The following is a 25,922-nucleotide window of genomic DNA, read 5'->3' as shown; positions in this document are numbered from 1 at the left end:
ACTTACATAAGAGTTTACTCAGTTCTTCTGTGTGTCCCATGCACTTTAAACAATGGGATGTATATGGTAATGCTAATATTTCATGACTACTAAATGGTGCTAACGTATTGGATTTTTTTTCGTTTAATTGATATTAGCTTTAGCTTTTATGGAGTTTCCATTTAAAAATAACATGACAATAACAGTATTGGTACAGGTTACATTTGTTATATAAACGTGTATTGTTTTATTTGTCGGTTTTAATAGCTCTTTAGAGCTGATGTTGTACTTTAATGATCACCGACGTTAAATAAAGTTTATTATTTAATTGGATGTTTTGATACCTTTTCACTTTTAACAAGGCATTCTAACCCGGTATCTCAACATAATATCCACTTACATGGACTGAATTGAAACGACACTTAATAGCTACTGACTTAATTAATTGACATCTAATTTATGTTTAAAAGAATTCAACATAGTTTACTTTAACACTGCTAGAAATACAAAATGGATTTTAAAACTCTTTAATATGCTATATGTGAAGTTCTAAAGATCCATCAGAGGTACACAATATTGACAAGTAAAAAGCAAAACAAACTCAAACAATATCATTGGTCCTCTCTGGAATATACGAACTCGTAAAGAATCATTTTTTTATGTCTAACTAAATACGATTTGCCGGCTGCCCGGCTGCAGCACTCTATGGTTTATTGTAAAACAAATCATTGTCATAATAATTCACGCTCAAATAACGAATCGCCAATCACTGATAATCCTGTATGAACCTTTTCACTAAAGCGTGTGGTTGATACTCTATCAGATACATATTTAGTATATTTATGTTTTCTACAATTAATTCTTATTTATTGACCTTTTTTATTCCCGCTGGAGTCGTTTATATAGAATAGAAAATGGTAATTTTTGTCTACTTAATGGAAAGTTTTTCTAGATACAACATTGCAGTTCAGCGTATAAAATTTTATTGATAATGTTTTATTATCTGAAAGAGCAAAGCGAAAAGAGGTGGAAATTTATGTTTTCCTGAATATTTCATTGTAATTTTGAAATAAGACGAATGGCATTGTAACGCCCATATAATACCCTAATATCCATTTCTTCATATTGTATGTATATTACAGAGTTATCTGCCCTTCCGCATGGTTATTATTTGTTCCGTCATTGCAAACGTATAACGTCATACCTTTCAAAGAAAAAGATTTCGCCCACAAAATAATGACATCAAAATGCGTTACCTCTCACAGAGAGATAACTGTAATATGCACAGGTGGAATAGCAGCATTATTTTCACTTCCTGGTCGATACAAAAAGTATTAAAAATGTATAAATTATTAGTACACACATTTCGTCATAAAGTGGTTCTGGATCTTGTATTACCTGTTGTGCTCCGGATACGATATGCACTCACAACTTCATTAACAATCTGCGATATCTCTTTTGATATCGTAATCTCCATAAGAGGTTAACGAAAGGATTTACCTCGTGCATTAGTCTGAATGAAGCCAATATAGAATATGCAAGATTAAGGAGATGAATTGTAACGCGTGTAAGACTATTATTAAATTTTTTGACATCATCATCTTGTTGATTGAATAAAATGAATTAAAAAGTTGGTTAATTACAACTTCTCGATACAAATGATGGAATAATATGAAATACCTGGTTAATAATACTTGTTCCAAAAATGTGATGTTGGTTTGTCTATTTTCTCACGTTTTTAAAATTAAAAAGTTGACGTAAATACACACGTTTGCCTGACATAGGTGTAATGGTACAGTGTTAAATGACACGGAAGTGAAATACCCCTGACTGCAAACATTTCGACCGTGTCCATTACAATCAATGTGATTCATTCAGGTGAAGCAGAACACATATCTGATACCAGTAGGGTAGCAGTAATCCACGCCAATATCTAAAGAGCATTTTCTTCTAACAATGTTTTAAAGATGTGTGATGAAGCTTGATCAGGAATTATAGATTGAATAACTTCCATTATCTGATAGAAGTACAGGAATTACAGAATACCTTCGTCTAAACACCAATCTTACAGACTACTGTTCTACTTGACTTCCTGGTTGGACGATCTATTGTTGTGAACACATAACTAAAACAGATAATGAGAACCACTGCCCCACTACGTGTGTGTACACACATTGTAATGGTAAGTATTACACTGGAGTTTATATCGTTTTAGTACGTGACCAGAACTATACCTTGGGGGACAAGACATATATTTAACTTCTCACACAACTAAAACAGATAATGAGAACCACTGCCCCACTACCTGTGTGTACATATACTGTAATGGTAAGTATTACACTGGAGTTTATATCGTTTTGGTACGCTAAGAGGCATGTCTTACCAAAAATAACTAATGTAATGGTGAGCTGTGTTGTACATAGGTTTAATACGCGATACACATGGAGACAAGTCAAATAGAAAAGAACAGAGATGATGAATGTTCGTGCATTTGTTAATGTTTGTTTGATTAAATTAGCGTCCTATTAATAACTAAGGTCCTGAAAGGACTGCCTCTCATGTATGCGGTGTGCAGCGTGCATGTAGTGCGCTATGCGTGTAATGGAGACTGTAGTATAATCGTGTTGTGTCTTCTTGTGAAGTGAGCTTTTGTTCTTTTTTGTCCTACACCACCGAAGCATGCCGCCGAAGACACCAAGCAACATACCCCACCCGCTTACATTATACTGAAAACGGGCGAACCAGTCGTCCTATTCCCGGTGTGCTGCGCTCTAAGCAAAAGCAGAAACTATCACTTTGGTGTGACTCGGCCAGGGGACAGAACACAGAGCAACTGAAGCTTAATCAGTTAACAGGTGTTAAATTGGCATGGGGTTTTTGGTCAAAAGACTTCGTTTCGGTTTTTTTTAAAATCACATGATTGTAAAGGTTTGTCAGCTTTATCTGGGAAACTTGAGAGTGAATTACAAGTTTACCTTAAATTGTATGTCTTACTGTATGCTGACGATACTATATTACTTGCAGACTCTGCTGAAGATTTACAAAAGCAACTTAATGTATTTTATAATTATTCCAAGCTATGGCACCTTAAAGTTAACATCGATAAGACGAAAGTTATGGTTTTTGGTAGAGGGAATCTATCTCGAGATATGAGGTTCACTTTTAATGGTAACAACGTGGAAATTGTGAAAAATTTCAAATATCTTGGTGTTTATTTCACCAAAAATGGCTTCACGCAGTTTAATGTTAAGAAATTATATGAAAAGGGTATAAAAGCGATGTATGGTGCCATTGCTAAATGTAGGAGTCATAATCTATCTATTGATTGTAATTTAGATATTTTTGATAAAGCTATAAAACCTGTTATATTATACGGTTGTGAGGTTTGGGGATTTTGTGATTATAAACTTTTAGAACGTCTCCACCTGAAATTTTGTAAACATATTCTTAAGTTGAAAACATCAACACCCAACTTCATGGTATACGGGGAACTTGGTAGATTCCCATTATCTATCAGTATTAAAGTCCGCATGATTGGCTATTGGGCAAGGATGATAGAATCATCACATATCAAGCTTAATTTTAAACTGTTCCAGATTACTAATAATTATAATACACAGTGGTTAAAATGTATTAAAAGTATTTTTGAAGAATGTAATCTTGTTAATGTTTTCGAGAGAAGGGAATTCACTAGTTCACATTGTTTGAAAAAAGTTATTTTCCATGCCCTCAAAAGTAATTTTATATATAGTTGGAAAAATGATGTTTTCAACTCTCCGAAAGGTACCAATTATAGAATTTATAAGCATGATCTGATTTTTGAAAACTACTTGATTGTTCTTCCTCCACGTCTGGCGAAGGCTTATTGTAAATTTAGAACATGTAATGTAAAACTAGCGGTTGAATGTGGCAGATGGATTAATATACCAAGACAACAACGATTGTGTAACATGTGTAACTTAAACGAAATTGGAGATGAGTTCCATTATTTATTTAACTGTACTGATGATCACTTAGTATCCAATAGAAAGAAATTTATGTCTAGATACTATTATGAAAGACCAAATACTTTTAAATTTGAAACTCTATTTAATTATGTAGTTAACATTGAACTTATTTCACTTACAAAATTTATAATTATTATACAAGACAGACTTAATTCAGTTCATTAATATAACCAGTATATTATATATGTATATTCTAGTATATGTGTAATATGTACTGCACTATTTCATTGTTAATGCTGTTTACATGTATATGTCCTGTTTATATATTCTCTACACTACTGTTTGTATGTTTACGAGAATAAAATCTTTGTCATTGTCATTGTCATTGTAATGGAGACTGTAGTATAATCGTGTTGTGTCTTCTTGTGAAGTGAGCTTTTGTTCTTTTTTGTCCTACACCACCGAAGCATGCCGCCGAAGACACCAAGCAACATACCCCACCCGCTTACATTATACTGAAAACGGGCGAACCAGTCGTCCTATTCCCGGTGTGCTGCGCTCTAAGCAAAAGCAGAAACTATCACTTTGGTGTGACTCGGCCAGGGGACAGAACACAGAGCAACTGAAGCTTAATCAGTTAACAGGTGTTAAATTGGCATGGGGTTTTTGGTCAAAAGACTTCGTTTCGGTTATTGTTTTCGTACAATAACTCTAGGTTTCTTTTGTCAAATATAACGTGATGTCTTGTGACTTTTATTTCAAGCAACTAGCATAGGGTCCTATATTCCGCTAAGCCTGCCTATTATTATTGGGTTTTTTTTTCTTTCATTTTTTGCCTAATATGTAGTCAGCTCGCGGTACCTCTTAAAAATGTAAAATCGTAGGACAGATTTGGCCTACGCTACGTTAGCGGCATATTTTAAATATATTGTCCATGCAATGCTGGGAAAACGTACACATACCTATATATTAGGATCTTATGTACTCCACTGCCTCCATGTTACATCCCATTTATGAAATTAAACAACTCTGCCCAATGAAATACTTCAGAGACCCTTCTATTTCACACATTTGTAATGGCCGCCGTATCTAAATTTGATTCGATTTGAAATATGTATTATTTGCTTCTACCGTTAATTTATTTTTATTTGTCATGGTATTATGTTTTATCATTGTATCAATCAATTTTGCCATTATTTGATTTGGTGACATATAAATATTTGATTCATATTTATCATTGTTTTATAAGATGATATCATATTATATGATTTCATCTTTATCTGATTTGATTTCACCATTGTATAATTCTACTTTATTCAAAAACATCAATATTTTATTGCATACATGATATACATTTCCATTATATTATTGTACTTTATCATTGTATGGATGTACATTTCATTGTATGATTGCGCTGTTTCATTGTAGGTATGAGTGACGAAAGCCCCTCTAATATGATGAAAACACAAATTCATATATTATACCATATTTAAATCTTACGAGACAGCTATGGCGTTCCATATATTTTACAATTTGGTATATGTCAATACAATCAATACCTCAATTAAATGTCGATTTGAATCCAAGAACGTATATGAGACAGTTATTGCGTTCCATAATAATATGTTTGAAGATATGTATTTATTTTGTGTTCAGGCAGTTTTGTTGTACAATTGGGGGTGTAAGGCAGCTGTTAGCACTTCCTGCAGTTATTTCGGTGACTGTGCTGTTCGGCAAGTTTGCGATGGCTCGACATGTATTTGTGACACACAGCACTACCAGAGTGGAGTAAATTGTCTAATAAGTAAGTGGTATAGACATACATTGCAGTGATTTCAGTCATATATGTAGCCTAGCCAGTAATATATATGACATACAGTTTAATTAACTATTAAAATAGTGGTATAAACATACATTGCAGTGATTTCAGTCATGTATGTAGCCTAGCCAGTAACATATATGACATATTACCTGACATATTATATGTTCAAAGTGTAAATAAAGAATCGAGATTCGAGGCTTGCCGAGGGTTGACGGTCAAAATCTTTCACAAGGGTTGATAAATCCCTGTCCACTTTACAGACCCATGTTTGATTCTTTTTCTCCCGTACTCAGTAGAACAAATGACGAAATTTCAGTTGGTTTCCAGCTTTTTGGAGAATGCAGAAACATCGTTATGCGTCAAAATTGATGACAATGCACGTCGTAGTTACGCCACTGAGCAACCAGCGAATATCCCGGTGAAGAATGGGAGAAATGCTAATGAATTTATGTTGTATAGCACGAGTTAAAGGGGTGACCGCAACATTTGCATGATGGTCTAAAATCCAATATTGCCGCCATGACGTCATACCTCAAAAGTTTAAAACAGCTATAACTCATAAACGCTTGAGATACAGCAAACACTTTTGATGTTTATGTAGATCGTATTAAAGACCAACTTTTTCTTTTATATCGTTATTAGGACAAAGGTCAAATAAAAAAGCTCGCTATGGGGTCAAAGTTTACCTTTTTTATTTTGCAAAATTGTTTTTACAGATCAATTTAGAATGTCGTTCTGCTGAATTGGCTGTCTTTGATTTCTCGGTAGCACTTCCGGTTATGGTTTTATAGCATTTTGAAAATCCTTTGATCTTTGCTAAATTCCCCCAAAATGTTTAACACACGCTCTACAAGTTAAATAGAAAGACATAGCATAAAAACAATTTCAATTTTATAGCCATGTATCTGAAGATGTGCAGTCAATAGAATCAAGAAGGTCAAAAAATCCAATATTGCTTCCATGACGTAAAAGCTAAAATCACAAAATCGGTTATAACTCAAAAAGTAAATAAATAATATTTCAAATATGAAGATATCTTGTTGTAAGGAGTTTCCATGTATAACGTTCTATCATTTATTCTAATATAAAATATGTCTCATTAAAAAGCTCGCTAGAGGTCTAAGTTTACCAATTGTTTCTATTTTTAGATTTTTTCAATTATCTATTTTCCCCCAGCATTTTGCATTAAATCGATGCAGTATGTCCTGACGATTTTGATATCTTCAAATTTAAGATTGGTTCAATACTAATTTTTGGACGTATTTAATATTTTTCGAAGGAGATTTTGACAATTTCGTCTAATATATTTTAAAATATTTCTCCGATTCCAATAGTCCGATCAAAACCAGACTCGCACAAAATGTTCCTTATGTAATCACAATCAAATAATGTTAATATGGCGTCGATTAAAATTCAAATATGCCTGTTTGACGTCACTTCCCAGTTATCCTAGACAGCCATAGCTCGTTAATCACTGAACCCATTTCTTAAGTTTTTCTTGTGTACAATGTAGAATAGTATTTGGAGAAAGTTTGTAATTGTACTCTTTCCTCTAAAATGTCAACTTCCGATTGATCATGGACTCATAATGCAAAATCATCGTTTTCGGTGAAAATTCAGATAAAATTATTTTGTCAAGATCTATACAGTAAAAAAGTTTTGATTCCATACAATATTTTCAGTTCTTAACTTAACTTAACTGGCAATGATAGCATTGTACACTAAATGCAGTGAAAAGCCCTTAAATTGTGTATGATAATTTCTAGTTTAATTTCAATCTGTTTTGTTGGCATTTTCCGGAATTGCAACTCATCAAAACAAATGGAAAGTATCATCTTCCATGCAAATAAAAGTTCAAATGAATTCTTTGCAAGCTGAATCAATAGACCTGGAAATATATCTACAACGTTACAAAAAGCGAATGAAAGAGAATGCTAAACCAACGGTTTGTTTTACAGCATTTACTTAGGGATATGCACCAGGACGAAAAATACATGGAATTTCCATGAAAAAAGGAATTGTGCATTTGTGTTATTATTCAAATTAAGCATATTTAACTTTCCAGTTTATTGGTTGATTACTAATTATATAATTAGAAGATGATATAGCTTCTTAGTAGCCTTTGTTTTCTGAATCATTTAGGTCCTACATACTTAGGTCAATCAAATATATATTCCAATTTTGATTCTATTCTGTGATGAAGCATACCAGTACGGCGGTTATCTTTCTAAATCAGGACTCAACCCAGGATTAGCAAGTCCAACATCACCATCAAACGCCTGTAAGGACAGCTCTGTGTGTATTGGTGGTGTGTGTACCTGTATCAATGGTTACTATGACAGTGATGGTCCATTAGCCTATAACGGAATATGTACTGCACGTAAGTAAGATATTTAATAGTTTTGCAACAAATAAGGGATGCCATTCAAGGAAATACTCCATCAATAACAACTGGCTATTACGAACAGAAAAAGGTGTATCTTTGCAATCCATATTGGTAATTCTTGTTACCGCGATCAGTCTCAAATTTCACATGCAGGTTCCCCAAGGGCCCTAGTTGGGCATATTGCATTCCGGATGAGAAGATGGCTGACAGGCTGCCATCTTGAATTTTGATCATTGAAGTTTGTTACCGCTATTTTTCAGAAAGTACTGAAAGGATATGTTTCAAATTTCATGTGCAGGATCCCCTCGGGCCCTTAGTGTGCATATTGCATTTTGGGGACTGATCGGTGAGCAAGTTGCAATTGGACGACAGGCCGCCATCCTGAATTTTGATCATTGAAGTTTGTTACCGCTATTTTTCAGAAAGTACTGAAGGGATCTGTTTCAAATTTTATTTGCAGGATCTCCTTGGGCCCTAAGTGTGCATATTGCATTTTGGGGACTGATCGGTGAGCAAGTTGCAATTGGACGACAGGCCGCCATCTTGGATTTTGATAGTTGAAGTTTGTAACCGCTATTTCTCTGAAAGTACTGAAACGATCTGTCTCAAATTTCATATGCAGGTCCCTCTATGAGCTAGGAACCAAGTTGTGCATATTGCATTTTGGGACCGATCGGTCAACAAGATGGCTGACAGGACGTCATCTTGGATTTGATAGTTGAAGTTTGTTACCGCTATTTCTCAGAAAATTGCTGAAGGGATCTGTCTAAAATTTTATATGCAAGTTCCCCTAATGCCCAAGTTGTGCATTTTGCATTTTGGGACCGATCAATGAACAAATATGGCCGACAGGATGCCATCTTGAATTCTGATAGTTCAAGTTTGTTACCGCTATTTCTCAGAAAGCACTGAAGGTTCAGATTGTTGAACAAGTTTCAAATTTTATATGCAGGATGTCGTCAAAGTTTGAAAATCAGAGAAAAGATCCCTCTTGCCATTGTCAGACATTGTTCATTCTGTTGTGGGCGCCAAGATACCTCTGGAATTTCTTTTATAATATATATAGGGTTCATATATACCATTTTCTTAACCCTCCTTAAGTAGTTGGAGGGATTTTAAACAATATAAAAGAAAATCCCAAGAGAAAAAAAAACAAGAAAGACAAACATTTGATTTTGTTCATTACATTCTACCGGAGGGTCAGGATGACCTATATCCACTATGTTACGTCCGTCGTGCTCAGTGCGTAAACTTTTCACATTTTGACGTCTTGAATTGCCTGAAATAATCCGCACATAGTCCCGACAAAGTATTGTTATTTTTTTGGTCGATCCAAAATCCACCACAGCCGCCATCTTGAAAATACATTTTGAACTTCTCCTCCTGTTATACCAGTGCAATTCGGCTGAAAATTGCATGAAATGATCCTGACATGGTCCCGACAAAGTGTTGTCATTTTTCGCGTTAATCTGAAATCTAAGATCAATGAATATCTATATCTTTGACAACAATTGCAAAAGCAATATATTAAATAGATTTAAGACGATAGCTTTAATGTAAGGGAGACATGTCATCAAACAGGTATGTTATCATCAAAACTTACTTTTAACTGATAACATGTACTACAGTGTATATAATATTGTATGAAATTCAACATTCATTATTATTACCCGAATATCGGTTATGAATGTTCAGTACACAGCAAATTATCTTATTGTTGTTGTTATTAGTGTATTAATTTGCAACAATACTTTGAAGATTTGCTTGTTTAAAGAACTATCAATGATTTAACATTAATATTCTTAGTAAGGAAAAATGAGGTACTTGGTCAATGCAATAACTTCAGGCACATATATAGTCTAGCCAATCATTACTTTTTCATAAACATTGCAGTTAGATCATATTATATTGCTGGAGAAAAACACAATATCTATCTCTATCTGGAACCTTATATTTAATTTATATTTTGCATAAAGTATTGAAAATTAATCAATATGTTACAGTGATTGCATTAAGCGGGACCTGTACTAGTGGTTTAGGTGTTACCCAGTGTCAGACGAATGGAGCTGATTGTGCCACTGACAACAGATGTAGATGTAACCAAGGAACATTTGATAGTAACGGGTTTGGTACAGCTGGTGGTACCTGTGTGAGCGGTAAATTTATAATATCTAATTGACTTATTGCCCCTTTTAGGACTGATTTTGTGTGAATCTCTTCAGTTAGAGACCTTTTCTATATTTTGATATAGTGATAAAGATAGGATTAACATAAACTCACACATCCTTTTATCCAAAAGGTCTTAATTATTTCATTATAATTAATTTTTATTTGTTTTCATGCTAAATCCTCTCTGATTGGCAGATTATATTTTGCATATACTATGAAGAAAAAACCCGAGAATGGTACGAAAACCCGACGTAATCTTGACGTCACAATAGAGACGTCGACGTTGCGTATTCATTGGTTTAGAAAAAACTCTATTGGAAAATAAAAAAAAGCGTACGTTTAAACGTACTTTATGTTATCAAATAGTCTGAAAATTAATTATAAGCATTGATGTAACTATTTTTAACTTGATAGGGTTAATAAATAAATTTTGTTGTAAACGCGGATTCACACAGCTTGCAAACAAAATTTCTTTCATACCCCTATGAAGTCAAAACATAATAAAATCAATGCTTAAAACAATTAACATATAACAAATAATATCAATTAAAAAATGTTATAATTATTACACAGCTAGATGTGAGTTATATCATTTACAAGTCATATAACATGATGAACCATTTCTAAACTTCCAAACTTCCAAAATTTAAAAATATGCATTTGTTAGAAGCCAAGTTCTTATGTTTGGTATTATTGGTATAAAGTATTATCAAAATGATTGCATCGTTAAACAAAAATCAATTTATGAAGATTGAAAGAATTGCTATCTGTTCAGCTAAAAAATAAATATTATGTTTTATGAAATATTTTCCAGTAAATTTTCTTAAAGCAACACTCTCAGGCTTCCATAATGATGGAACCACCTCTGTGACTATACACTGGTCAGCTCCGGCCACCTATAGTGGTCAGGTCAGTAGGTATGATGTGGTATGGGCTGAGGCTGGTGGTGGTACCCGGACTGGTACTACAGCTACATCTCTACAGGTGACAGGACTACAGTCAGCCACAACGTACAACTTCTATATAAAGTCAATAGAATCTGGAAGTTGGACAGCAGATCAAGAAGTAACATCAGAATCTTCAATATTAGTTACAACAAGTAAGAAATCAGTTAGTTATTAAAAAGTTTAGATCTGCAAATTATTTGATATATATAAAGACATTATGGTAATATTTAGTATGAATTATGCACTCTCAATATGTTAAATATTTATGTATTTGTTTTCATTACAGAAAGTCTACTAGGTGACACTTGTACTGCTGGTAATTGTGCTGACCCCAATGCTGTCTGTAGTAATACTAAATGTGTGTGTAAATCTGGTTACTATGACAATGATGGAGATACTACCAATGTCGGAGGAACATGTACTGCTAGTAAGTATACCAGTAGGATGTAATATGTACAGAAATCTGCCTAATTTGGACTAGACAACACAATTACATTAGCATACTCCTATCATGATGTAACTGCAAGCCATGAGATTTTCGAAAAATTGCTCATTGAAACAGTAATGCGATCTACCTGCATGAAAGGGTTAGGTGCAGTAAGAAAATAAAAGCAATTAATTTAAATTGCTAATGGTGATAAGTTTTGAAAGTATAACTTAAAATCAGTCATTATCTGCTAGTAATAATTAAAAGGACTAAATGGAATTTTAACCAAATTTGAATTAGGGCAACAAGTTTTGCGATAATAATTACTCTGACCACCAAAATACCTGGTAGCAGGGACAAATGGGCAAATATGAAATAGGGTTAGTTCAAGTGGCCATCTTGGATTTTGATAGTTGAAGTTTGTTACCACGAGTTATTACTCAGAAAGTGCTAAATTGATATTTTTTAAATTTCATTTGAAGATTCCCCTAGGACCTTGTTGTGCATATTCCTTTTTTGAAACGATCAATCAACAAGATTGCCGACAGGCAGCCATCTTTAATTAAATTTGGATAGTTTAAGTTTGTTACCACTATTTCCCAGAAAGTTTGTTGCATTTCCTCAGAAAATACTGAAAGAGTCTTTCGCATATGTACATAGGCTCTGTTACATTTAATGTATTTTCTCTAATAAGGGCGTCTGGTGCGGGTAATTGGCCGAGGGGGGCACCGTTGTTTGAAATCATTTTTATAAGGTTTTTTTCTGAAACAGGCTATAGTCATATTGCTTTTATTTTCATATTTTTCTGAAACTTTAGCCAACATACGTTTTTAAGTCAAGTAAGTATTGAAATTACATAAGTATGAAGAAGTGTATGCACCAGAAGTATTTAACATTGGTTAAATGTGTCTGTTTGAGAGAAATGTGGCATTTCATGCTTGCCTGTTTGTTTACCATGCGTACATAAAATGGTGGATGGTACTTTCGATCGCTACTTTCGTTTTGTGCCAGATGGGAAATAGACAAGAGCACATTAAAAATGCTTAGAAATCATAACATTACTGTTGTTTAGGAACCTTTATCATCGATATACAGTATTCATAAAACATGTATAGACATCGCTAAAATATTGTTGCCAGTTAGCCTCTATACACACGTGTATGGGACATTCAAATGACACGTTTTGTTTTGAACATGGCGATCTTGCTGTTTCTATGCGTAAACACTCTGCAAAGCTATCCTAAGTTGTCCAATGCAATAAATTGAGTTCTTATACAAGATGAAATAGATATGTTTAGCATCAAACTGATGTGAAACAGTATTTTATCAGCACCTGCAAAGAGAAATCATTACAATCTTCGAGAAAAAACCTATAAAATTAGTTTATTTTTTCAGCAAAAAACGTGGGGGTGCCCTTATTAGAGGAGGTGCTCTGAATAGGGAAAATGCGGCTTATGTCCTAGTTTGTATAATGCATTTTGGGACAGATTGGTCAACAAAATAGCCGACAGGCTGCCTTCATGGATTTTGATAGTTGAAGTTTGAAAAGCAGAGAATAGATACCTCTTTCAATTGTCAGACATAGATCATTCTGTTGTGATCGCCAAGATCCCTCTGTGATCTTTTATTTGTATCATACATTACAAAACCAGAAATCCTACCTTCAAAGAGCCATCTAAAGCTATGAATGCACAACCATTCTTCATGTAATAGGAGTAAATTTACCTTCAACTCAGGTTTCTATGACATTGGAACTAAGATACATTGATTCAACAAATGAAGGAAACTTGTTTCACAATCTTTTCTAGCATAAAGAAAAATATTTGATTTATTCAGTATTACATGTTATCACTTTTACCAAATTTAAAGGAAAAACAAACTAACATTGCATGAATTAAAATTCTCCCAAATCAGGACTAAATCCAGGAGTAACATGTCCAGTGTCACCTACAAACGCATGTAAGGACAAATCTGTGTGTACCAATGGTTTTTGTACCTGTAACTATGGTTACTATGACAGTGATTGTTCAGCACCAGCCAACAGTGGGACGTGTATGGAAAGTAAGTCAGATAGTTAGAGTGAAAGGCTGACTAACAACTTGGTGCTAATAGATTTAACAAAAAAATCATGATTCTATGACCATTGCTGCATTGTCATACAAACTTGATAACACAAGTTTTAATTAATCATTATAAAATGAACAACTCAGGAAGCCATCTTGGATTTTGATAATTGTAGTGTGTTAACTCTTTTTTTTCTCAAATTAGTGTCAAAGTACTGAGCAGATCTGTATCAAATTTTAATATGTATAGGGCTCCCTTAGGACCCTAGTTGTGCATAATGGATTTTGGGACTGGTTAGTTCAAGCGGCCATCTTGGATTTTTTTCATAGTTGAAGTTTCTTACCACTAGTTATTAATCAGAAAGTGGTAAAGTGATCTTTTTCAAATTTCATATGTAGGTTCCACTAGGATGTTGTGCATATTCCATTTTTGGAACGATCATGATTAGCCAACAAGTTTGCCAACAAGGCAGCCATCTTAGATCTGGATAGTTTGTTACCACTATTTCCCAGAAAAAAGTGAAGAAATTTTCGAATTTCCTTAGTAGTTAGGTTCACCTAGGGCCCTTGTTATGCATATTGTATTTTGAGACCAGTCGGGTAACAACAAAGCTGACTGGCCACCATATTGGATTTTGATGTTTGAAGTTTGTTGCATTTCCTTAGAAAATACTGAAAGGATCTGTCTCATTCCATATGTATATAGGCTCTACATATATATGCCCTAGTTTTGTATAATGCATTTTGGGACTGATCGGTCAACAAGATAGCCGACAGACCGCCATCTTGGATATTAATAGTTGAAGTTTAAAAAGCAGAGAATAGATACCTCTTTCGATTGTCAGAAACAGATCATTCTGTAGTGATCGCCAAGATCCCTCTGTGATCTTTTGTTTGTATCATACATTACAAAACCAGAAATTCTACCTTCAAAGAGCCTTCTAAAGCTATGAATGCACAACCATTCTTCATGTAATAGGAGTAAATTTACCTTCAACTCAGGTTTCTATGACATTGGAACTAAGATACATTGATTCAACAAATGAAGGAAACTTGTTTCACAATCTTTTCTAGCATAAAGAAAAATATTTGTTTTATTCAGTATTACATGTTATCACTTTTACCAAATTTAAAGGAAAAACAAACTAACATTGCATGAATTTAAATTCTCCCAAATCAGGACTAAATCCTGGAGTAACATGTCCAGTATCACCTACAAACGCATGTAAGGACAACTCACAGTGTATCGGTAATAAGTGTACCTGTGACAATGGCTACTATGACAGTGATGGTCCGTCAGCCAATAACGGGATATGTACTCTAAGTAAGTCAGGAGATAAGTGATCAGGCTTACTAACAAACAACTAATGCTGTAGTTAAAGATGACATAAAGAAAATAAAAATTCACTAACAAGGAGAATTCTCCATTGCCAGATAAACATGACGACAAAGGCTTTTAATTAATAATTAAAATTTTGTACAACATATGTATACTGGGGACTTTTATTAATGAAATATTTCATATTGTTACCAACAAATCTACTGTTTTAACATGGAATTTTTTTCTGAAGAACCTGCTGAATATATATATGTTCAATGTAATTTGTCTTTTACATTTATTTATTGAAACACATTGTCCCAATGCCCAGCTATAACTGGTTCTATATAAAATCAAAGCCACAAAATAATTTTTATATGAAACTGGCCACCATTCTCTGGAATATTGAAAATATCCCTAAAATTTGGCTTGATTATTTTTTGTATCTATAGAATCAAACATGTGGTAGAGTCTAGATATATATAGATACTACATGTCTGATTCTAGATATTCTTATATATTAGATAACTAAATAACTTCCCTAGCAGTACAAAAATAAGTATGATTTTTCTCATAGTAATGTGTATATATTGTATTTTATGTACATTAGCTAGAAAACTTTCCTTAGTCAATTAACACCAATACTTTGTAAATACACTTAAAATGGTTTGATAGAAGTGACTAACTTGCTAACAGAAACAGTGGGGGTATATGTACCTGTAACTCAGGTTACTATGACAGTGGTGCTACCTGTCAATTAAGTAAGTTAATCATGACATGTATACTACAATCATTTCATTCTGGTTCTTATCAAAAACAAATGTCATTAAGTAAAACATATTGATATATACAGATATATATATGATATATATACAGCAAATGGGAAGATGGCATTCAACGGCATTTAAGCGTTACATTCGCATGCCATCGGTTTTCGATATGTTATTATCCATTCATGAGTCTTTTCTTAACATGTCGTAGCTGCATCATTTATGAACTTTTCGTTGGTCATTGGATCTAAAGGGTTTATTGTTTGCTGAAGCTCTGTGCCATATGCATTTACATGTATATGTCTTATTAGCAGGTCTATGGGCATTGGGTCGATGGATCTAATTTTTGTTCAATTTTACTTAAATGTATTATATCTGTTTGCTGAAGCTTTATACCATTTGCATTTTATGTGTATATGTGTTATTATCAGGTCAATTAGCATTGGGTCGATAGATCTTTAGAAATTTTGTTCAGTTTACTTAATTAGGGGTCTCACTAACAGTATTACAATATGCCTTTGAATGTTTTCGAATATAAAAATTGTCTTCCGTGCCAAATTCTATTTCATTTGCTATCATGAGGTATGTTGTTATGTATTGGCTTCCGGTCATTGGGTCGGGAAGTTATTAAATATTAAATTAAAATCGGCATTGTCATTGTATGTGAATTCCCAGTCAGAAAGTTTTTCTGATTTTTCATATGGTATACATTTTCGCACAGGTGTGATATTTTTCACACCTTGCTTTATTTGGTATAATTCTTTCCCATGGCTGCGGATGGGGGAAGAGATTTCTATCCTATGTATTCTGTTTTTATACTACAAGACTACACAGGGTTTGTAATCTCTGTGGCGTTTTTTGTACTCCCATCTTTGACTTGTTTAATAGTTTTGCACAAAACTTTGAAGAGTTAAGTTTTGTATTACGTAATTTCACACGTAAAATGAAACAGATTGTTTATACATAGTGATATGTATCCGTCGTTTTAATAAAACGGCCATTTTCAATCTAATTTACGTGTTTGTCATTTATATCAATCAAGTCACACGAGCTTGCCATGGAAGAGACATATTAAGTTTCAACTGAAATCATTTATAAATGCAAATTAAACTTGTTTAATGTATTTTATGAATGTTACACTTACATTGCTTTGAAGTTATTTACGGTTAGTAAATGTATACATTAAGTGTCAAGTTAATTAAGTTGTTTGTTAACAAGTCGTATTTCAATAGCATTACTGTAGCTGATGCTGACTGCGGTGAAGAGGTTACTGGGTTAAGAAAGACATTAATTTACGGCTAATTTTAGCCCGTTGCATAAAGAAAGCGTACGCTGACCGCAGGGTCATTCTCACACGGACAACAATGGAGGAACAAGGTCTGTACATTAATGTCTTTCATTTGTAACCAGTGCCTGTTGTAAAAAGTTCTCACAATTGCAACATAACGTAAACACCCGCCATATTTTCATTCATTTCTTCTTAATCTGGTTCCCTTTTGCGCTTATACTTCCGTTTTCCTACCGGTTCAAGCGCTTAAGTGATAAGGATTTCGGTATGTCTAAAGCATAAACCAGAAACGGAAAGGGAAAAATCAGACTTTCGTTCTTCAGATTTCCGGGCGGCTGAAATACGGGCGGGAAATGTTTTTTTATTTTATTTTCTAACTTTTCCATTTTAGGGGCGAGAAAGAACTATGTTTCAAATTGGTATGGCTTAAATAATGGAAATAAATCTTAAAGTATTGATCACAATATTTATAAGTAAAATCTATATTGCACTTCACTATCACTTTACATCATGTGTATAAGCGCCATTATGCTTATTAGTCATTAATACTTCAGGTAATGTGCCGTCTACCACATCAAAAAACAAATTGATTGTTTGAACCTAATTCTTCCAAATCATGACTAAATCCTGGTATTATGTTCAGCATTACCTGGGGATGCATGTAAGGACAACTCTATATGTATCAATGGTTTTTGTATCTGTAACACTGGTTACTATGACAGTGATGGTCCGTCAGCCAATAACGGGATATGTACAACAAGTAAGTCATGAAATGTTGATCAGGCTTACTAACAAACAACTGATGCTGTAGTTAAAGATCACATAGAACAAATAAAGATTCACCGACAAGGAGAAGCCTCCATTATCCTGTAAACATTATAAAACAAGCTTTGATAATACCACAAATGTTTAAAATTAATCACTATTAAATTCACAACTATTACAATAAAATAATTATGTTCTTTTGATAACAAATCTATATTTTTCATTAACTAACAATTACATAAAGCTATCCTCTACATCACTGACCCTGTATAGCATGTCACATATTGTCTAATTACCATTACCAGGTATTTCAGTCCACGTGATGGTGTCACCAATATTCATTTCAACTAATTATATACAGTACTGCCTAATATAGTGCTGTTATTGAGAGATTGAATTTTTTTTGACGTATAGGTTTTAACAAAATGCAAGTACATTTTATAAGATTTTTGTTAACTTGATTAAGTTAGAGTCACAGCTAGGGAAAACAGAACTTTTAAATGACGTGTACTTCTTGAAACAGATGCAGATGTTCAGTAGAATATGATTTCTAATATCTATAATAATTGAGATCAAAGTTTATATTGTAATTGCAGATACTTTGAATGACTATACATAGCTACTGTACCAGTGTTGTGTGTAACCTTAAAAGTCATATACGAGATGTAGTTGAAACATCTCACTAAAATAATAATAAATCACTAATGATGTAACAAATATATGTAGGCAGTATTCACTATTGACCAACTTACTAATTTAGAAACATTAATCAAATTTTTTTCTTTAATTTTATAAATTTTATTTATACATGTATCTGACCTATTGTAAAAATAATTGAATGTGTGAACTAACTTAAGAGAAACAGAATAGGATTGTTCCCCCCCCCCCTCGCGAGGGTGAAATTATAACCCTCACTTATACCGTTATTTCACTTTGTAAATAAGGAAGAATTTGTTTTCTAATTACAATGTTGTTTATAACAACCAGGATAACGTGGTTACACAGGTTTCTTTCTAGTGAACAAGAAGACCAAATAATGAATAAGATATATAGGGCAAAAGGTTTATGTTTTGTTATTTTGTATCATACATTTTATAATCAGAAATCCAACCTGGGGAGTCCTGTTTCAACATCCCCAAGGAATGTACAGCCTTGTCTACCTGTAGTGGGGGTATATGTACCTGTAACATAGGTTACTATGACAGTGGTGCTACGTGTCAATTAAGTAAGTTAATTATGGCATGTATACTACAATCATTTCATTCTGGTTCTTATCAAAAACAAATGTCATTAAGTAAAACATATTGTTCTAAAAATAACAATTCTTAACGAAATTGTAACATGTTGATTTCTCACATTATGTATATGTAACAATATTATTCACTTTCATTTTACACAACGTAATTGAAACCCAGCCATTATATTCTTGTTTTACTAAGTTAGTTATAGAAACTTGATATTTGCCTTTTACCACATCAAAAAACAAATTGATTGTATGAACAAAATCCTTCCAAATCAGGACTAAATCCAGGAGTAGCATGTCCAGTATCACCTACAAACGCCTGTAAGGACAACTCACAGTGTATTGGTAATATGTGTACCTGTAACAATGGTTACTATGACAGTGATGGTCCGTCAGCCAATAACGGGATATGTACTCCAAGTAAGTCAGGAGATAAGTGATCAGGCTTACTAACTAACAACTGATGCTGTAGTTAAAGATGACACAAGGCAAATAAAAATTAACTTATAAGGAGAAGCCTCCATTGCCAGATAAACATGACGACACAAGCTTTTAATTAATAATTAAAATTTTGTACAACTGATGAACATGCTGAATATATATATGTACAATGTAATTTGTCTTTTACCTTTATTTTTTGAAACACATTGTCCCAATGGCCAGCTATAACTGGTTCTATACAAAATCAAAACCACAAAATAATTTGTATATGAAACTGGCCACCATTCTCTGGAATATTGAAAATATCCCTAAAATTTGGCTTGATTATTTTTTGTATCTATAGAATCAAACATGTAGAAGAGTCTAGATATATATAGATACTACATGTCTGATTCTAGATATTCTTATATATTAGATAGCTAAATAACTTCACTAACAGTACAAAAATAAGTATGATTATTCTCATAGTAATGTGTATACATTGTATTTTATGTACATTAGCTGGAAAACTGTCCTTAGTCAATTAACACCAGTACTTTGTAAATACACTTAAAATAGTTTGATAGAAGTGACTAACTTGCTAACAGAAACAATGATTTGAATTATTAAAAGGTGTTTGTAATTTACAAAAATCTGTATGCCTTTATTAAAAATCATATTTCTAAATGATTAATTTTAAAGTTTGGATAATCTTATTTATAGGCCATATATAACAAAAATAATATGTTTTAACTTAACACAAATGTATAAAACATGGATGTTCTACAAATGCAGGGTAAATTTAGTAGGCCAAAAGAAAGGGTTACCCGACCGACCCTAATGTTTTACCCCGAGCATAATTTTTTTCCCACTTTTCTACGAAAAAAATTAAAAAGTCAGGATTTCAATCTCAGACTCTGGTTCCGACCATCATTTTAGAGTGAAAGACACTAAAAAAAAATCCTCCCGACCGACCGCCCCTATTTTTTTTGACAATGTAACCCTAAACAGACATATTTTTTTGGCCTTACATATCAATGGCTGCAGCTATATTTTTATTTCAGGTGTTGTTAAATCAGATAGTCAAGACAATGAATTTTTTGATTGAGTAAGATGTTTGGAAGTTTGCTATGGAAACAAAATTTTACTGAATGTGTTTGACCGTTATACTGTATTTTTGGATTGAGATGATTGACATGTTACCACTAATGCTCATCACTGACAGACCTGGGTTTTATTTTTTCAATCCAATATTTTGACAAAAAATTAGTGAATTAAATTGTTTAGAAACATGCTGCAACGTGACAAAGTTTATGACATCATAGGCAATGTTTGCTGCATGTATAATAATGACATCATTGTCTAGCATGTATAAGCCGTCTTTTCCCTTCTCCAGTAAAAGATGGTTAAATGGTTAAACCATTTCCTTAGTAAGATGACCATATTGATCAAGTATATGACAGAAAATGTGGTTTCTGGTAACCATGAGATAACTAGGTGGTGAAACATTGGAGTTTAACTCCTACATTTGAGGGCGAGTGAATAATGGATAACATATAAAGGGCAACATGTTTATAGTTTCATATACATTCTATAATCAGAGATCCTTCCCGGGGAGTCCTGTAACAACATCCTAAATGAATGTACAGCCTTTTCTACCTGTAGTGTGGGTATATGTATCTGTAACACAGGTTACTATGACAGTGGTGCTACATGTGAATTAAGTAAGTTACGACACATATACAACACAAATTTCATACTATTATAATAATGACTGTTAAGTAAATCATATTGTAACAAATCTTAGAGTATTGTCTTTGTTGCGTGTGGATTGATCACAATATTTGATAGAAGTAAAAACTTAACTTCACCTTCACAATAATTTCATATCATCCATAACCATAGATTATGGTTTTAGTCATTAATACTTCATTTGCCTTTTATCACATAAAAAAAACCCAAATTGATTGTTTGAAACAAATCCTTCCAAATCAGGACTAAATCCTGGAGTATCATGTACATCATTACCTGGGGATGCATGTAAGGACAACTCTATGTGTACCAATAATGTGTGTACCTGTAACAATGGTTACTATGACAGTGATGGTCCGTCAACAAGTAGTGGGACATGTACTCCAAGTAAGTTAGGAGATAAGTGATCAGGCTTACTAACAAACAACCGATGCTGTAGTTAAAGATCACATAAGGTAAATAAAGAATCACTGACAAGGAGAAGCCTCCATTGTCTAATTAACATGATAACAAATTGCAGCTTTTAATTGATCATTAATACTTCGTACAAAATAAGTATACTGGGTCTTTTATTAATGAAATATTGTTACCAACAAATCTACTGTATACAACTTATGTATACTGACGTCTCTCATTTTTGAAATAATGCATTTTATTTGTTATCAACTGAACAAATCTACTGTAGTTTGAAACTGGAGTTTTTATTGTGTAGAAACTTTGATTGTATTTTGTGGTGGCTTTAGAAACACAGATATAAATACAAGGCAATTCGTCTTCTACATTGATCAAAATACACTGTATACTTTTTGCCAATTGTGATTGTTTCCATCCGAATGATATTTTGAAAGCTCAAAACCAGGAAAAGAATGTACTCTCAAAAACTTCATGTTATACATAGATAACTCATTTTACTAACAGTACAAAAAGTAAACAGCTAGTGTATAGGTACGAATACTCATAATGTTGATATATTATATAACTGGCAACATATTCATTATCGGTCAATTAATTAAGTTAACACATCCAATAGTTAAGTACGCTTAAAACAGTTTTGATAAGAAATGGCTAACTTGCTAACAGAATTATTAAATGATATCATTTACAGAGGTTGATCTTAACTATATAGAAAGATTAACGCTTCAATTAACAAAACATTTTTGACATAATTTGAATTCATGATGAAAATATTTCAAGTGATACAAATGCTTAATACATCAGAGCTGTAAAAAATAATCGAATGTGTTGTATACATAACCTGATAGAAGTGAGTGAATGGAGTAGTTATAATTCCATGTATGTTGTTTAGTTAATAATAATAGATCAGTTAACAAGAATAAATAGAATACAATTTATCATTGTATAAGTGTTCAGTCATGCATGCATGCTCTTCACAGAATAAATTAAAGCAATTAATTTACACATCATGGACTACAACCTACGCTGATTTTAGGCGTTTTTTGAAACACAATATAAACTGTAGATATGTTCTATTTTTGATTGAGTAAGATGTTTGACAATTTGTTATTTGAGCAAAGCTATTCAATGTGTATTTATTGGAGTGATTGATATATTACATTAATGTTGTTTATTTCTGTCAAAGAAACACTTAAAGGGACAATTCACTCACGCTAATTCTTTTACATAACCAAGAAGCAAAATATGGCATAAATGTATTGTTCTACATTTCTTATGAAATATATAACATAAGATATTGACAAATTCCACGTCATTGTTTAGTATTTTAATTGATACCGTTGTAATTACAAATCGTTGATCAATACGATTAAGCAGGTACAATATGTACACTGTACCAATATCCGAGCCAAAGTCACGCACGTTAAACAAATGAACTACATAAGCACTGTGGAGGTGATATAATGATTTTTTAGGCAAGACAATTCACCTAAGAAGGTAAACACACTTCTATCAGAGCGATTTGAGCTGTTCTAGAAAAAGTAGCATTACTCTACGAGCAAGGGACTGGGTTCGGCATACAAGATATTCGACCACAATGTGTAATGGCGGACAGCGAGTGAGTTTGAACATTTCACACGCATTTCACCACCATGGGATGTTCTGACATATCACAGTAAAACCGACTGATCTAATTTCCATTAGAACTGGGGGTTTTCCGATATATATACAAATTTTAATGTTCTCGTCGAATGAATTGTCCCTTTAATGTTGTTTATTTCTGTCTAAGAAACTCTTAATGTACATGTACATGTTGACAGGTACTGATCGAGTCTACACCATATAATGTGGTTTTTGTCTGGATACTCCAGCTTTCCTCTACAACTAGTCTGTCCTTAACCCTGAAGTGACAATTACATAGATGTTGTAAATAATCAATGAATAGAATATGTGTTGATCGAATCAAATTTAGAGTAATTAACCCACGGATAAGTTGAAGTCGACCGGACTATAGGCAAAACATTCTATTTGATTTATTGTTTGACTCCAGTGTTTCAATGAATGGACATATATCAAATGGAATAGTCCACACAGGTAGATTTCTGGGATTTTGACACTTTCAGAAAGTCATAACTGAAGTGTCTTCTTGGTTCTGCATATTCAGTTTAGAACAAATCCAAAAACACAACACTACACATATTTCCAATTGCTGACAGTGATCATTAAAATTGAAAATTGGAGTGTGTCGCTGTTATACTTTGGATACCCACGGTATTCAATATTTTTAAAGGAAAAAAGACAAAAAGATGTTGATAAATCAATTATAGGATTGGCCTATCTTAGTCCTCTCCTGATTGCAGGTGGTACAATATACTTGGTGGAAGGGGGAAGGTAAGAGGAGGTAGCTCACTTATGAAGAAAGATTTTATTATTCTTATATAAATGTATTGTAACTCATTAAATCAACATTTTGTATTTGTCTTTACTCAAAAGTGATACAATTCTAAATACACTTGACAGGTATTATGTGTATTTGGTGATAAGATGGAGTCGGATATTTTCGTGGGTATATTTTGCACGATCGTAAAAATTTGATCCGCAAATTATTGAGAAATAGTTGAAAGATATATACCCTTAAACCCATGTTGCGAAAATTTAAATCCGCTAAAATTAATATTCTGGTTTTTAGATCAAATTTCAAATATTTAGGCCCGTGTAAATAATCGGCTATACGGTATTAGCTTTTCTATTAAAAGTTTGACTGGAGAAGACTAATGGTACAATGTACTATACTCCATTTTCTATTAAAAGTTTGACTGGAGAAGACTAATGGTACAATGTACTATACTCCATTTTCTATTAAAAGTTTGACTGGAGAAGACTAATGGTACAATGTACTAATATATATGCTCCATTTTCTATTAAAAGTTTGACTGGAGAAGACTAATGGTACAATGTACTATACTCCATTTTCTATTAAAAGTTTGACTGGAGAAGACTAATGGTACAATGTACTATACTCCATTTTCTATTAAAAGTTTGACTGGAGAAGACTAATGGTACAATGTACTATACTCCACAACTAGCTGGCATGAAATGTTTTATTTATCATACATTGAACATCATTGACAGGTGATGAAGGTTTATGATGTTTAATATGTATTTCTTATTAGCAGAGTTACCTGAATGTTTCTGATCTGTTCCGATCCAATGCCGGGATGACAGGTTACCAACAGCTGAACTGTTTTAGTTTCAGAGTTTGCAGTAACATTTTGTGCTGACAAAGGTAACCCACAACATGATGTGGTCGGGTTGATTATGTAACACTTTATATTTCAGAGCTTGCACTAAGTGTCTCCTGTAACAGTGCCCTGACTGGTGTGGTCCAGTGTTCTGATACCAATGCTGAGTGTACTGGAGGAAATGTGTGCAGGTGTCAGACAGGTTATTTTGACAGTAATGGATATAATACAGCAGGTGGCACCTGTACCTCACGTAAGTCCCTATTAAATGATTAACAATTTCATATCTCAATTAATTACTAACCGATTTTCATGGTGACATGGGTCAAATCTTATAACTTATATAAACAACTGTTTTTCATTCACCATATAGGCAATAATTAGATATTGGCATTTACACACATTGCATTTGAAAGCTTCTTGTAGCTCTTTAAATAGATAATCTTGACTTATTTTACAAGGCATTGAAGTAAAAAAAAACCTATTCGATATTTTAAAGTGTATAAGCCACACTTTTTTTCCTTATGAACAAAAACAAAAATCAGAGGATACATATCTTATACATGGTAAGGTTTGATGGTCATTTGTATTGCAGTTTTGTTGTATCAGAAGGTTGTCTGTATTGGCATTGATAAAATGTTATACAACTCAGAAGGTGATAGATGATAAAAAGATGATATTGCATTCTATGTTGAACTTTGGCAATTAGAGTGTCTGGTCAGCTCTATCTGAAGATCATTGATATTGCTGTACATACCAGGATAGAAATATCAACTCTTAAAGGCAATTTTTGTTCAAAATGTTTTTACATGAAATTTGTGTGTTATTTCTGATGGTTAGTTGTGTTATTACAATTATCTTACATTGTGAGATCTGAAGGTCACTGTTACATATTATTTACAGTGTGAGATCAGGTCATGCAGGTCATTGGTTCATATTGTTTACAGTGTCAGATCTGAAGGTCACTAGT

At 33.1% G+C, this 25,922-nt stretch overlaps 1 protein-coding gene across 3 annotated transcripts; it reads left to right on the top strand.

Annotated features, from left to right (window-relative positions):
• The first annotated feature begins 1,701 nt into the window (after positions 1-1,701).
• LOC138327279 (prion-like-(Q/N-rich) domain-bearing protein 25) lies at positions 1,702-25,397 on the top strand. 3 transcript variants are annotated; one of them, XM_069273258.1, is made up of 10 exons: positions 1,713-2,161; positions 5,583-5,730; positions 7,952-8,128; positions 10,138-10,290; positions 11,118-11,402; positions 11,537-11,677; positions 13,592-13,738; positions 14,921-15,064; positions 17,760-19,106; positions 19,401-19,426. In XM_069273258.1, exons 1-9 carry the CDS (start codon positions 2,117-2,119, stop codon positions 17,885-17,887), a joined length of 1,368 nt encoding a protein of 455 aa, XP_069129359.1. In that variant the 5' UTR covers positions 1,713-2,116; the 3' UTR covers positions 17,888-19,106; positions 19,401-19,426. The 3 variants fall into 3 exon arrangements, with proteins under 3 accessions (XP_069129370.1, XP_069129362.1, XP_069129359.1); XM_069273261.1 differs by lacking the exons at positions 14,921-15,064; positions 17,760-19,106; positions 19,401-19,426 and adding an exon at positions 25,050-25,368 and having other exon boundaries at positions 1,709-2,161; XM_069273269.1 differs by lacking the exons at positions 13,592-13,738; positions 14,921-15,064; positions 17,760-19,106; positions 19,401-19,426 and adding an exon at positions 25,050-25,397 and having other exon boundaries at positions 1,702-2,161.
• The last annotated feature ends 525 nt before the right edge of the window (positions 25,398-25,922 follow it).

The sequence above is a fragment of the Argopecten irradians genome, chromosome 1 (genome assembly GCF_041381155.1).
Source record: "Argopecten irradians isolate NY chromosome 1, Ai_NY, whole genome shotgun sequence".
Taxonomy (NCBI): Eukaryota; Metazoa; Mollusca; class Bivalvia; order Pectinida; family Pectinidae; genus Argopecten; species Argopecten irradians.
This window is presented reverse-complemented; position numbering and strand designations above follow the sequence as displayed.